The sequence below is a fragment of the Kluyveromyces lactis genome, assembly GCF_000002515.2.
Source record: "Kluyveromyces lactis strain NRRL Y-1140 chromosome E complete sequence".
NCBI lineage: Eukaryota > Fungi > Ascomycota > Saccharomycetes > Saccharomycetales > Saccharomycetaceae > Kluyveromyces > Kluyveromyces lactis.
In genome coordinates this window covers 772857-787902 of record NC_006041.1, presented here as the reverse complement: position 1 = coordinate 787902, position 15046 = coordinate 772857, and the positions used below count along the sequence as shown (strand labels likewise).

Sequence of the window (15046 nt, the reverse complement as noted above, 5' to 3'; positions counted from 1 at the left end):
CGTCAGTACTGCCTTTCGCAATGAACCCATTTGTATATTTAATTGTGTTTCTTTTAGTGGTAGCTTTCGTTGTATTACTACCGCTAATTGGAGGAATTGGTTCATATTCAGTGGACAAGAAGACTACCAGACGCAGTGGTGATGCCAAAGATTCGGAAAAGGCTGGATCCCTTGCAAAATATGCAAAATTGAAGAAAGAGGATGCACCTGTGAAGTTTAAAGTTAGTTCATCACAAGAAGGTGAGGGATTTGGGACTCGGAAGTTCGAAATCGATGGGAAAACAGGGTTGAAGAAGCGTGTCATTGGTAAATACAATGAGGACGAAGCTGAATTTGATTATGATGTTGATGAGTTGATCGCGGAGGATTTAAGAGAGCAACAACAAGAGGAAGCTGCAAGGTATGCCCAGTATTTGGGTAAAGAAAATGAGACACAGGAAAATCTTGTGTGAGCCTTTTTGTTCTCACAAGTAAAGAGGTTTACGTACAGCGTTTCAAACTCCTCCAAAACTCTGATTGTAACATGCTATTATATTAGGGGATTTGTGATATTTATGTATCTATGTAACTAGATGCGTGAAATTGCAAAATAAAATTCAATGAGTTACTTGATCAACAGCAGGTTCACCTTCAATCTCTACGTTGAATTCATTCTCGTATTCAGTATCGTCTTTCATCTTCCCTGTTTCTGTATCATAATCGTACTCGTAGAACAACATGAAAACACCGGGGGTAGAAAGCACTTCTTGTTCGTCGACAATGTAAACACTTTCGTCACTAATTCTCCACCAGCAACCACGGAACCTTCTAAATGCAATGTAATGACCATAGTTATGAGTACCATAATGTACAATAACAGATCTTAAAACATATGTCAAAGGCCCGGCAGGAACGCTGGACACAATTGGTTGTGTAGGAGGAAGCGGAGGTGTTGGCAAGGAGTCATCTGATTCTTCTTCGGAGTTTTCCTCGTCTTCTTCAGCTTCGTCTTCTTCATAAGCTTCATCCTCATCATCATCTTCAGGATCATCTTCTTGCTCAGAGTTGCCTTCGGCATCTACTATATCGAGGTTTCCTCTGGAGATAGACACATCTTGATTGCCACCTAATAATGGTTTTTTGGCAGTCTTTTTTACGATTGTATTTCCAAGGGCATCTAACTCCACCTCTTCGACTTCAGCAATATCGTCTTCGGATGATGACAACGATGCCGAACTTAATTCACCATTCAAAACATCATGCTCTTCCACCATTCTTGAAGATCCATTGAACATTCCTTGACCATTATCACTTCCATCCTCCTCTTCATCGCTGTCTTCAAATTCTTTTTCAAATCTGCGATGCAACTTATTGTAGTATTCAGTTCCATTATTGTCATCTTCGGATGATTCGTGCCAGTTCTCTTGCTTCTTGGACATCGGAAGACGTGCATCAAGATTAATCTTATCATAATTGCAACACCAAGGTGATAGATTCAATTTGCTTTTGAATATAACTCTTGAGTTATTTTTCCTGATCATATAAGTGCGAGGGTCAAAAACGGACCGGTTGATGTGAACAGATAACAATGGTGGAGGTCTAGAAATCAAAATTTGTTTTGACTTTGAGGATTTGCGAACCATGTTCTCAGTATGCATCCTCTTATAGTCATCATCATCGATGGCAAGCTTTGACAACACTGATTTAACTTCATTGATCCTATCCTCCATCAAGGTTACTAGTTTTTGATTGACATCTGGCTGTGATTGGATGGTGTTCAGTTGTTCTACTAAATGTTCCAAAACAGCGTTCAATGCACAACGATTACAGTCAACTCCTTCGATGATCTCAGGTTTCGACCACTCGTCAAGAAGTTGTGACAGTTTGATTGGGGAACCGATGTTATCACTGGGTAAATTCAAAGATAGACCTGAGAAGACTGAATATCTTATCCCACCATTCTCACCACATTGCAAACATCCAATTCTTTCGGCAGTGATACCATCTAAGGGAGTAACAATTTTATATGGAGAATAGAATTTCCTACCAGATGCAAGCACGGAGTTTGGGTCGATCTGTTCCGTTGGGATATAGACATCACCAATCTCGCCGAGGTGTTCTTGTCCAACAATTGCATCTTCAGGCAAATCATCTTGTGGTACTGGCTTTGGATCCTTTTCTGGTTTTCCATATATGCTTTCAACATTCTTCTCCAGCTCTGAAAGGATAGTTTGGAAAAACTCTTGAGCATCTTCTTGATCATAACCTAGGATGATGTTCCTATTTGGAGCTTTTGACATAGTTTTCAAAAGTTTGTTGGTCTTAAACCATGGTCTGTTACGGTAATGTTTCGCATTCAACTTTGAGAATAGATCCTGAAGAGCCAATGTGAAATGCATATTAGGTTCTGTTGAGTTTTTTAAGAGCTCGTTGTCTGCTTGACGTACAGCGATCTTTTTCCTCTTTCCATATGTCTTATTCTTTGTTGCTTTAGGCTTCTTCTCAACAGTAGATTGCTCATTAGGCAAATCTGATTCTTCTCCATTCTCATCAATTGTATTTTGACTGTCATCATTAGAATCTAGGATAATAGTGTCCATGAATTTATGCAACTCTTTGGACGAGGCCAAACATTGGAGCACTGAATTCATAAAGCATGTGTTACCGTCATTCACTAAACCTCCAACATAACCACCTCTTCTGACAATAGTCTCCTCTTGCTCCGCATTTCTTGGAGCCCATCGACCAAGCATTATTTTATCCCTTACTGCTTGTGTAATTTCTTTCGTGGTACTTACAACAGAAACAGCCACTCTTGTGATATCAAATTCGTTCTTGTACAGGAAGTATAGCGAAGCAATTAATCCAATTAGTACCGCTTTTAAAACTCTCTTTTCTTCAAAGCCTAACTTCTCTAAAATCGTGGTTAGCATACAAACAATAATGTATAATTGAACGAAACGACTAGCGATTAATTGATAGGATCTTTATAACTGATTATGGTTTTTCATAAACCTAGTTCTCTTCACACTTTTGTATTTGTAAAAAGCTTAATCCGTATAACAATCCTACTCTTTGATGATCTTTAAAATATCTATTGCTATTCAGTTATTGGAAAATATTTCCAGTAAAAAGATTATGATAACTTTGAATATCAGATTGACAATAACAGTATCAGATTATCACAGCAAAATTGATACTTTTCCAGGCATGTATGTTCCTATCAATGGCAAAACCTATAATAATTTCAGAGTTATATAGCTTTCATTCGTTACATTTTTGAACTTTTTTTTTTTCATTTTTTTGGTTTAAGAACCACAGACGTATGTAATGTATAGGCCTATGGGTTTGGGTTCACTGGTAAAGAAGATTACGAGAGTTAACAACAAAACTATATAAGAAAGATGAGGATGTACTACTTGGATTAATTTACTTGACAGTAAGCGTTAAGGTCCGTTCCTCTTTGTACACACTAAAGAATCATAAGGCAACGATAATTTCTATATATCTAATAATAATGCATGGACATGATGGACAGATCTAGAAATCTAGGGGACAAAAAAAATAATAACGGTTTATATCATTATATATAGGAAGTTAATAATGGGTCATCATCACATGTAGAATCAGACAATTTCGGATGGAAGAAAAATGTCTAGTGTTGGAACAATTAATATTTTTTTTGTTTTAATGAACTCATTGCTCTTGTTGCTGAGGTTGCTGTTGATCATGCTGCTGAGGGGCATTTTCAAACTGTTGCTGTTGTTCTTCTAGTGGAAGTTGACCAGGAATTGGACCCATTTGTTGTTGTGGACGAATGAAAGTTGGTTTTTCCTTACCCCAACCGGTTCTCAAGTTTCTTCCTTGGAATGGGAAATTTGTTAGAGCCACAATACACAACGCAGCTTGTTCATGAGTATCATATTTGATGAAACAACAACCCTTTTCTGGGTAATGCTTGAAGTCGATGATGAAACCAAAGTTTTGTAGTAATGGAATCAAGTCGTGTTCTTGAGCGAAATGTGGGATGTTACCGATGTACGCAGTGGTAACTCTTGGAGGAGCTCTTCTCATCATATCTTCAACGGCTTCTGGATCCACTGGAGGAGGAACCAAAGGAGCTTGATGAATTGGAGGAATTCCAATTGGGGGTTGCTGTTGCAATTGTGGGGGTAGGTGAGATTGCATTTGGTGATGTGGTGGTGGACCAGCATGTCTGTTGATACCGTTGTGATTGTGGTGATTTTGGTTCTGATTGTTGTTATTACGGAATCCACCACGGCCACTGGCAGGACCATTGAATCTTCTTTGACCTTGTTGACTTTGTTGGGGTTCACGTTTGGAAGCCCAGTTGATTCTTAAGGCTCTGCCGTTCAATTCGAACCCTTGTTTAGTTTCCATAGCCACTTGCGCTTGATCTTGTTCACCAAATGATACAAAACCGTACCCTCTAGATCTACCAGATTGCATATCCCACATCACGTGAGCTTGAATGAAGGATGGGAACTCTTTAAAAGTGCCGGCCAAAGTGGCGTCATCGACATCGACGTTTAAATCACCGACGAACAAATTGAAAGTTTCATCGCTGTTAACCTGTTGAGATTGGAACGCCCAATTGATCTTAAGGACCTTCCCTTCTACTTCCTTACCATTTAGAGTTTGGTATGCGACGTTAGCATCGTGTGGTTCGAAATATTCAACAAACGCATAGTTACACTCTTGACTGTTCTTATCTGGAATAATTTTAACGCTGGAAATGGACCCACCAATTTGGAAATATTGTTTCAATAGATCATCATCAATGCTCTTTGGTAGGTTACCAACGTATAAGATTTTATCTGACTTTTCTCTACCACCTTGAGTAGCCAAAACAGGCGCGGCAGAGTCATCTTCCTCATCTCCTTCTTCTTGTTGTTTTTCCCCGTCACCGTTGTTATCCTGAGAAGCAGGCTTTTCAGATGCCGGTGCCTCCTCAGTAGCAGGAGCAGTGGTAGCAGCTCCAGGTGATTTCTCTTCGACGGTTGTAGTAGCTTCATTGGAATGATCCTGTTCGACAGCTGGAGCTGGAACCGGAACTGGTGCTGCAGTCTCAGTTTGTGCTTGTTGTGATTCTTCAGCAGACATTGCTATTCTATGTTGGCAAATTTAACGTAAAACAAAAAAACTCTATTCTGATATAAATCAATATCTTCCTCGAGTGAATAAACTGGTATACGTGAGTGAGTGAATGTAGATCTCTTCTTTAACACACTTAGATTAAAAGAATAAAACAATAAAAAAGGTTACAATTGCAATGTAGAATAGAACTCTATCCTTTCTGGCACCTCGGGTATAAACTTAAGCTATTAATGACTCTGAAATCGCCTTCCAAGTAATAGTACACAGAGGGTTTATATCAAATTGAGATCATAAACACGAATTCTACCAATGGGTGTCTCAAAATGTTAATTGAAATGAAAACCTTCGAATCTTTTTTCCTTCCAAATATCAATTTCCAAATCTGTGAAAAAATCTGGGTTTTCGCCAGCATTTCATATTTTCACGACTGTGAGTTTCTGTGAAATCGAATGGAAAACAGGACAGGAAAACGCAGGAAAAATTTCTAGAGCGTTTATTTCTAACAGTACTCAGAACGCGGTGTAGGTTCGACCTGAAAGATGCGTTTTGTTTTTTTTTTCCTGGCTTTTTTCTTGTTATTTACAAGAGAGCGATGTATTGGGTTCGTATATAGTGATAAGAAAAGCAAATTGGTGAATGCTTTTGGAGGTGAACTGGTATGGTACTGACGAGATTCGAATTGGGGAGCCACCAGAACAGTGGATAGCGTTTTGTTGACCGGTAAGCCATTACGGCATAGAAAAATGAAAATTTGATTTTACTGTCGAAAATTTGCTAGTATCAGGACGTTGGAAAACCTTAATCCTGAGCTACCTACTCATGTCATGTCAACTTTGGAGAAACTGAAATGATCATATATTAGTCACTTACATTACTATAGGAATGTTACAAGTAATGAACACTTGATGGAAGTAAAAAGTGTTTATATACTGGGATATATACTGAGACTGTGTATGCATTGAGCCGTTAGAATAATGACTGGAAGAAGGATTCATACATCGATTACAGAGGTTTCAAAGGCCATTGACCGTACCGTCGATGAAACTGCTTTGCCAATTGCTCATCTGAGCGATGAGGACAACTATTTCAGAACAAATCCCAGACCTGTGTACATGGACGATTTGTTAACGGAGGCTACACAGTTCATAGAGTATCAGAAGTCTCAAGGTCGCGAGAAAATTGTTCTGGTGACGTCTGGTGGTACTACGGTTCCCTTAGAAAACAATACAGTTCGCTTCATCGATAATTTTTCGGCAGGAACTCGTGGTGCATCTAGTGCAGAGCAGTTCTTATTCAATGGGTACTCTGTGATATTCCTCCATAGGGAGTTTTCTTTGACTCCATTCAACAGGCCTTTCATTCATAATACAGAAACTTGTTTCTTGGATTATTTTGATGAGGATGGGAGTATTTCACCAAAGTATAAGGACTTGATACTTCAAAATAAACGTGACTATGACCAGTTCATATACAAGGAAAAGAAGTTGTTGATGTTGCCGTTTACAACGGTGAACCAGTACTTGTGGTCTTTGAAGACAATTGCCGCTTTGATGAATAACAGCGGATGTTTGTTCTACCTTGCGGCTGCCGTGTCGGACTTTTTCGTTCCATATTCAAGGTTACCACAACACAAGATTCAATCGCAAGAAGCTAACCAATCACTGAATGACGGAAACCAAAGCTCTACAACAGTTGGCGGGAAATTAATAGTAAATCTTGATCCTGTGCCCAAATTTTTAAGGAGATTGGTTGAATCTTGGGCCACTCAAGCAATGATAATCTCTTTTAAACTAGAAACGGATAACAACCTTTTAATTCATAAAGCTCATCAGGCTTTGGACCGTTATAACCACCAGTTAGTGATAGGTAATCTATTGCAAACAAGAAACAAAGAAGTGGTTTTCGTTTCGGAACAAAACCGCGATGGTGACTGGATAAGAATCACTGATGATCATAAAAACATTGAAAAGCTGATCGTACAAGAAATCGTCAAGAGACATGATGCATGGAGGAAAACTGGGAAACAATGAAAAGTTCTCATTTTTACGTATTATTTTACCATACCGTTATGTAGTCATTAATATGGGGTTTACATTGTAACCTGTATTCCTTTTAACTAATTTTATATTTCATGATTTATGGATCATTAATTATCGGTAAAGTTATAGGAAAGAGATTCCGATACCATACTGGAAACCCTTTCTAGTAGCGTCGGATGTATGTGCAGTAATTGGTACCGTGAAGTTAAGTTCGAACCTTGCAACCGGATGTCTGAATACTAAACCAAAACCAGTCGACAATGAGTGCTGTGAAAGCATTTGCATTAGCGTATCTGTTGTATTTGCATTGTTACGGTTTATGAGTCTTCCACCATTAAAGAACAAATGCAGTCTGAAATTTGAATCATAAAACCTCTTAAAGGGTAGTCGACTAAACAGGCTTAATCCATATGATAGAGATGTGTCACCACCAACATAATCATAGATGTCCTTTGGCCCCAATCCCATCAACTGGAAACTTCTAACATCGTTACTCCCTCCATTATAGAATTTATCAGCGAGGTGCAAGGGATATGTCTTGGCATGAAAATTGTGTATATATCCTGCTTTCACGGTGGAACTCATGGTTATAAAGTTCCTGTTGAACCAGCTCTTGGTGAAATTGTACTCCAAGTTTGTCTTCCAAAATTTCCCTAAGCTCACTTCGTTGATAAACTTCCACATTTGGCCACTGCTTGGAGCAATGATATTATCTCTCGTATCTCTGGTTATTGAGTGAACTACCGAATGCTTAACGTCATCTCCTGCAGAAAACAGTAAATGGGACGATGCAAAATCGGATCTCACGTCACAGCTCCTGAGTAAGCTTTCCCAACGCCATTCATGGTTTACGGCGCCATCATGCAAGTATCCACTTTTAATACCACTAGCAATACCTCTGAGAAATAATTCACAATGTCCCAACTGACGTGCGTTTTTGAACACAGTTGTATCACTAACCCACCATGGTGATTGTAAAGGCTGGAAATAATTCAATAAATAAGACGAATGTGTCTTTGTACCTTTGGTAGCATCAAACGTTAGTTTTTCACCAGCATTGAACATATTCCTTAACTGGAATTGAATATAACCGTCACCTTCCCCATTACCAATGTTTGTTCCTGTTTTCGCACTGAATCTTTTTATTGGATGTAATTGGATAATTGGAACTACGTCAATTACCGATAATGTTTCTGGTCCAGAAGAAGGAAAATTTAGGTTTCCATAGTCCCTTTGTGATATCTGAACAGGATAACTACCCCTGCTATCCAAACTTTGCGATACTGATTCTACCATTCCGTTACCGACCATTTTATAATGAAACCAATCCGAATACTTGCACAATTGTTCAAAAGTATCTGCTTTATTAATTGTCTCAGAAAGGTAACTCTGTATAACATCATCTCGGACTTGTTCTGCCCCATTGAGAACAACTTGGGACACATGGATAGGTGTGTGCTTATTCTTTTGGAATAGATCTAGTAAGTAATTTTCCTGCTGATTTTGTAAGAACTGCTCTTCGGCGGTGATCAAATCCTTCCCATTATCGCCATTATGAACCCTGTCTTCCAAGCCTGATGGCTCATGAATTAGGTTTTCCATTGAGGTCAATTGCTAACAAATTAGAGTAACTGGTCAAACCGGATGGTTCTTCTTTTTCAGTAGTATCAACTGCAAATATATCTGCTTTGTTCAATGGTGTAAAGTTTACATTTTTCATTAAGAACTCTCTCATAATATATTCTGTAAATGAAAACAAAAAAAGTAGATAATAATGTTACAAAAGATATTACAATGCATTATATATGCGCAATTTGTGCTATTAGAAAACAAGTAGGAGACACTAATGAGAGTACCTATGTATAACTTGGGAAAAGATTCGAATTAGTGGCAAAAAAGCACATTTAATGACACAGTTTAAGCGAAAGAATGGCATTTGTATTATTAGAGTAAGCGGACACTATTGGAATGTCATATGCTTCCATCAGTTCTGCTCTTACCTGAACCGCCGGCATCTGCTGTTTGTGAAGCTTCATTAGCCTTCTTTTCCAATTCGGCTTCTTCATACAACGGTAAAATACACTTTTTACCCAGTTCTGTCTTGAAATGTCTACCTAGGGCATCACTTCTGGCAAACTTCTTACCACAGCCCCAGGAATTACCGTTCTTCAATATACCTCCACAGACATATCTTCTTTTACCTGTATGAAGATCCTCATGACGATTTTTGTCATGCATTCTAGCAAATGCTTTACCGCAAACGGAACACACATAAGGTCTCTCGTCCGTATGTGATCGTAGATGTGACTTGAGATTATAAGGCCTGGTGAATTTTTTATCGCAGATATCACATGCATAAACTGCCGGATGTTTTTGAGCTTGTTTTTTCTTTGTAGTCCCAATCAAGTTCAAAGTTGACTCGCCATTATCTTTTGGTTTATCCTCAGTATTAGGAACTTTGCCTCCAAGTTTCAAAAGATGTTCCCGATCTCTACTAAGAGAACGGGCACGTTCATCTGGAGACAAGGACCTTGTAGAAATAGACTTTCTCGATGTCGAACGTGATCTAGAGTGTGACCTAGAATGCGATCTATTTCTATTTCTTCGTCCTTCAAGCATCTTATCAAAGGTATCTGAAATATTGTCATTTTCTAACGGGAGTCTGCCTTGAAGTGTAGTAACCGAAAGTAAATCATGTTGCAATGACAGTGCATTCTGTAGAGATACTTGTTCTGACATATCTAACGTAGACTGAGTATCCTGTGCATTATTATTGTGGCTATCATTGTTTTTTGTAGCATCTAAGAACATCTGATGAGAATTATTGAACCCAAATGATGCAGTGGAAGGAGTCGACAGCTCTGAATGAGTAGTATCAAAAGTACTTGTCACTGTACCTACAGTGGGTACAGGTCTGGAAGAGTTCGACGCGCTTTCAAACTGTTCAATTTTGATTCTTGGTGGAGTCACATTGGTATTATCGACTCTTATCCGTGGCATCGGTAAATCTTCCACCTGAGTATTATGATTAGATTGACCCGCCAGGTTAGTCAATTCTTGCAACTGGCTGAATTGACTATCAACATAATCAGGCAAAGGATCATTAACGTTGCCTGTCAATTCTTGTAATTCCGATAAATTTGAAATGTACTGGTACTCTTTGGAAACATCGGATAAGTCTGAATGAACGCTAAGCAACTCATCCACATCGCTATCCAGAGCAAGGTACCCAGTACTTGGTGAGATTGCATCTGATGGGTAAATATATGGTGAGTTAGATGCCGACGACACAGTATCCAAATTGTCAGTCTCATTAGTGGACAAGGCAGGGAACAAAAAAGATGGATCTGTGTTTGGTATATTCAATTCATGTGACACATATTTATTAGCATTTCTACCGTTGTTACGGTTGACGCTAGGTGGCTGCTGAAGCTGGGCGTTACTTTTCACACTGCGATTAAGCATATCGTGAGCCAGGACACCATTTATACTAAGACTAGGGATTGAAGGTGCGTTTTTGTTATTATCACCAGTTTCTTTCGAAAAGGAATTCGCGACACTGAACCCAAACTCCTTAAAACCTGACAGTATATCACCACCGAAGTCAGACAGCTTGACACCACATTTCCTACTATTATTCATCGCATTGAAACCAGGCGCAACCTTCGACCCTCGAGAATTGTCAGAATCTTCCGGATTTAACAGTACATTCGCACCGATGTCACTGGGACTATCGACATTCAAATAATCGTCAATATCCATACTGTTCTCTCAGTCAAAAAAAAAAACAACAAAAACAACTCGGAATACAAGTCTCAAAGTCAGGTAATATTATATCCAAAGGGGAAACCAATATGTTTTTCGAAAACTCTGTTCTCTGTTCTTTCTTTCCTATGAACTGGAAAGACTGAAAAGAAGAGCTTTATAAAATCGACACACTTATAACGTCGAAATTTAAAGTATTAGAATATTAGGGGTAGTTCAAAGCACCGCAAAATTCAGCGATTTATCTGTACTAATAACACACAACACTGATGTGTATCACAGGCTGCGTACCACTGTTTTATCTCTGAATTAGTCTCACTATTTCACTTCTATTCACCTAACAAAAAAAAAATCACATCGTCATTATATTATAACTTAACTTACTTTTTTTTTTTTTGGGAATTTTCCCTTTTCTTTACCAAAATTGCCAAAAGTTCAAAGCCTTTAAAAACTTTCAACACACTTAAAGCCTGCACTTATACCGGCCAGCTTTAAGCTTTTCTTATCTGAAGCTGCGACTTTTCTGCGGGGAAATGAGATGGAAAACGGAACATAAAAAATTTAAAAAAGAAAATGGTGATACTTGCAATGAATAAATCAGTGTTATGGGAGCATTGAGGTTCGAACGGCAGAAGCATGGCATTTTCTTGTTTGTCTCATTTGATTATTATTATTTTTTTTTTTTTTTTTTTAAATCAGAGCAGCTTAAGCAGTTGTACTTTGTACATACTTTATACATAATTTGTACATAATTTGTACCCAGCTCATACGTTGCACGATACATGTAACGAGCAGCACATTAACTCGTTGTGTTAACGTTTTCAATTGTAATTTTTTATTCTGTGTTAGTAATTTCACAGGATAATTGGTAAGAAACGATACCGGAGAGTTTTTCTGGTTTCACTTTAACAATTATATCAGCTTTTGCAGTAAATACAGCTTCTCCCCCCGAGGAACATGGATGAAGTACAATATTCTATGATGAGCAGCGGTGTGAAGAAAGGTCAAGGAGCGAAACAGAATGGGGGTGCTATTCCCGCAGGTGTTGGGCAGGATTTGAGTAGGAAGGATAAGAAGCGATTACAGTTTGAAGGGAAAGTGGGAAAGATAAGAACGTCGTTTGCAAAGGATAAAGATGTGCATTATAGGGATAGGTTGACTCTGTTACAGACAGATTTAACGACGCTGCATCAGGGGAATAACCCTGAATTTCTGAGGAAATTGAGGGATCTTGAAGAAGATAGGGATTTGGAATTAGTTAGGCTCAGGCTTTTCGAAGAGTACCGGATTTACAGGTCCAAAGTAGAGTTCCAAGAAGATATTGAAAAAGCCAAGCAAGAACATGAAAGGATGATCAAATTGTGCAAAGAGATGTTGTATGAATCCCTACAGAAAACTATCAAGAAATTGCAAGAGGAACGGCTACTTCTGGATGTAGCAAACACACAGTCTTATTCGATGGATTATTCTCGAGGGAAATTCCAGAAGCAGACTAGAAGCTCAACTCAAAATTCAGCCAATTTTTCGGCTTGGGATTCGTCACCGAACGATGTCAGCCAAACAGAAAGTGGCAATGAGACTGGTAATACTACCGATAGGAGGTCATTGCGTAGGCGTGCTGCTACTAATCAGAATAGAGCTCAAACTCCTGCAAACATTACACCTGCAAACGGAAGCGGGAAATCAAGCAATACTAATAGCGATGCAGAGTCGATGCAATATCTGAGCGATTCATCAGAATTACAGGCTTTATTGTTCGGAAAGGAAAAGGAAAAGGAAAAGAAGATGGGTCGAGGTCACCAAAGACTTTCGACAAAAAGCGCTCCTATTCTTCAATCTTTAACTCCGGATGAGGTTACTGATGATATATCTTTGATAAGAAAGCTAACGGGCCAAGTACCAGCCCCATTCAAATGAATATCAATAGTTGGATTTATCTTGTAAATCTGGTCTGGGGTACAAGTGAAGAAACTAAAATGTTACCAGTTTTTTTTTTCTGTCATCCAATATTTCCCAAACTGCTTAGGTCCCAAATACTATCCGTTATTGTCAGTCTTATACCTTGTATTTTTAGTGTATCTCATGTGTAATACTACTACTTTATAATACTGCGTATTTTTTAATGTATGCACAAAAAAGTGAACAGAATCTGAATTTTGATATTTCAGTTATCTATTGACGATGATTTATGCGCAATACGCGATCCATTTATAAACATAAACTCAACAGTCGATTAAAGTACCAAGAATATTAGTATAAAACCTCATTCTTTCATCTTCAACTATTGGGACGTACACATTCATCTTTTCCACTTTTTTTTGCATGATTACTGATAGTTTCCATCTTATCTCATGAGGAATAGAACCAGAAAGCTACTGATAGTGATAACAATTGCACTTCTAATTTGTGTTGGTGTACACCATATTGTGCGAACGGAAGAAGCTGCAATATGGGAAGATGCTGTAGTCTACTCCTCAGCGGATCGCGCCTCTAAGAAGGAACATCCCTTCTTTGAAGGGTGTGTGGATACTGCAGAATATCTAAATCACAAAAAATATGAACGACAGAATGCCACATTTGTGATGTTAACAAGAAACGAGGAGCTGGATGGGGTAATTCACACTATGAGATCTGTGGAAAGAAGATTCAATCAATGGTTCCAATATCCGTACGTTTTTATGAACAACGAACCATTCACTGATGAATTTCAAGAAAGAGTCCGATCATTAACAACTGCCAACATAACGTTTGCCCTTGTAGATGAGTCCTCATGGAATTTCCCTAAGGAGAACACTCCACTATTTCAGCATTACGTTGAATCCCAGGGTGATCGTGGAATTATGTATGGGAATATGGTTTCATACCATAAGATGTGCAGATTTTATTCCGGACTCTTCTATAAACACCCTGCAGTTAGGCAATACGAGTGGTACTGGCGTATTGAACCAGATGTGGAATTCTTCTGTGATCTAACTTATGATCCATTCTTTGAAATGAAGAAGGCAGGAAAGAAATACGGTTTCACAATTTTTATCAAAGAAATATATTGGACTGTGCCGAACTTATTTAGAGCAACCAGAAGTTTCATCAAGCAAAACGATATCAAACTCGGATCACTGTGGAAAGCCTTTATTAAGAATAGAAACGTTTTACTCGGAGATGATTATTTAAATTCCTTTGTCAATGAACTAGAAGAATTGAACGAAGAAATGACCCACGAATTTCTGATTGACTATTTGAAGAAGAATTGGGCAAGAGAAAAAGTCATAGATGACGAGCTAATACAAGAAATTGCTCATAGGGTCAGGAGGAAAGTTCCTGTCGTTGAAGACAAATTTGACCAAGAAGAGTACAATTTATGTCATTTTTGGTCCAATTTCGAAATTGCTAGAGTTGATGTATTTGATAATGAAGTATACAACAAGTATTTCGAATACCTTGAGTCGTGGGGTGGATTCTGGCAAGAAAGATGGGGGGATGCGCCTGTGCATTCGTTAGGTTTGGCCTTAACATTGAATGCAGAAGACATCCATTATTTCAGAGATATCGGATATCAACATACTACAATCGTACACTGCCCCAACAACAAAGAGGGAAAGCAATTACCATATGTGGAATCGTCAAAATACACAGAAATATTCGAAAGAGAGTCATCTAGGATGAGTGTAAAAGAGAAAGCGTTACAATATTTCAAGACTGGCAAAATAGACGATGGTTGGGATACAGGAAGTGGATGCAGATGCCAATGCCCCGATATTATAGATGTGGAGGATACATCGCACCAATGCCTCATGCAATGGTTCGACCTAGTGAGCGATTCTCCATCGCGAGAAGAATCCCTACTACCGTTTAATGCAGCAGAATTAAAAGTAGCACTCGCTAATGACTACAAAAGACATTTTGCGAAGAATAATAATTAATAGATATATACGTTAATATCTATTAAAGGTACCAGAAGAGCATATGCATTAAAATTGAGCTGCATCCTACATTTGCAGTTCCATAAACTTTTGAAAAATACCAATTGATTCGAATTTATATTTCAATAAGAAATTATATTTATTTAGTAATAATACACACACGCGTTAGATACTTTAGGTAAAAACAGGAAGATGTTTCTGATTAACAGTCCCTGTCATATCAAG

At 38.4% G+C, this 15046-nt stretch overlaps 8 protein-coding genes across 8 annotated transcripts; 4 read left to right on the top strand and 4 right to left on the bottom strand.

Annotated features, from left to right (window-relative positions):
* Window positions 1–20: 20 nt before the first annotated feature.
* EXP1 (Exp1p) lies at window positions 21–452 on the top strand (the record flags this gene model as incomplete). Its single annotated transcript, XM_454347.1, has 1 exon — window positions 21–452. The coding sequence occupies one exon, from the start codon at window positions 21–23 to the stop codon at window positions 450–452; it is 432 nt and encodes a 143-aa protein (XP_454347.1).
* A 144-nt stretch (window positions 453–596) lies between these two features.
* Window positions 597–2912, bottom strand: UBP1 (ubiquitin-specific protease UBP1; the record flags this gene model as incomplete). Its single annotated transcript, XM_454346.1, has 1 exon — window positions 597–2912. The coding sequence occupies one exon, from the start codon at window positions 2910–2912 to the stop codon at window positions 597–599; it is 2316 nt and encodes a 771-aa protein (XP_454346.1).
* A 763-nt stretch (window positions 2913–3675) lies between these two features.
* Window positions 3676–5103, bottom strand: PUB1 (Pub1p; the record flags this gene model as incomplete). Its single annotated transcript, XM_454345.1, has 1 exon — window positions 3676–5103. One exon carries the CDS (start codon window positions 5101–5103, stop codon window positions 3676–3678), a length of 1428 nt encoding a protein of 475 aa, XP_454345.1.
* A 968-nt stretch (window positions 5104–6071) lies between these two features.
* On the top strand, window positions 6072–7127 carry CAB2 (phosphopantothenate--cysteine ligase CAB2; the record flags this gene model as incomplete). Its single annotated transcript, XM_454344.1, has 1 exon — window positions 6072–7127. One exon carries the CDS (start codon window positions 6072–6074, stop codon window positions 7125–7127), a length of 1056 nt encoding a protein of 351 aa, XP_454344.1.
* A 132-nt stretch (window positions 7128–7259) lies between these two features.
* On the bottom strand, window positions 7260–8738 carry SAM50 (SAM complex subunit SAM50; the record flags this gene model as incomplete). The annotated part of the gene is made up of 1 exon (XM_454343.1): window positions 7260–8738. The coding sequence occupies one exon, from the start codon at window positions 8736–8738 to the stop codon at window positions 7260–7262; it is 1479 nt and encodes a 492-aa protein (XP_454343.1).
* A 369-nt stretch (window positions 8739–9107) lies between these two features.
* CRZ1 (DNA-binding transcription factor CRZ1) lies at window positions 9108–10898 on the bottom strand (the record flags this gene model as incomplete). The annotated part of the gene is made up of 1 exon (XM_454342.1): window positions 9108–10898. The coding sequence occupies one exon, from the start codon at window positions 10896–10898 to the stop codon at window positions 9108–9110; it is 1791 nt and encodes a 596-aa protein (XP_454342.1).
* Window positions 10899–11858: 960 nt separating this feature from the next.
* Window positions 11859–12818, top strand: SDS3 (Sds3p; the record flags this gene model as incomplete). Its single annotated transcript, XM_454341.1, has 1 exon — window positions 11859–12818. One exon carries the CDS (start codon window positions 11859–11861, stop codon window positions 12816–12818), a length of 960 nt encoding a protein of 319 aa, XP_454341.1.
* Window positions 12819–13252: 434 nt separating this feature from the next.
* KTR5 (putative mannosyltransferase) lies at window positions 13253–14821 on the top strand (the record flags this gene model as incomplete). Its single annotated transcript, XM_454340.1, has 1 exon — window positions 13253–14821. The coding sequence occupies one exon, from the start codon at window positions 13253–13255 to the stop codon at window positions 14819–14821; it is 1569 nt and encodes a 522-aa protein (XP_454340.1).
* Between the last annotated feature and the right edge of the window lie 225 nt (window positions 14822–15046).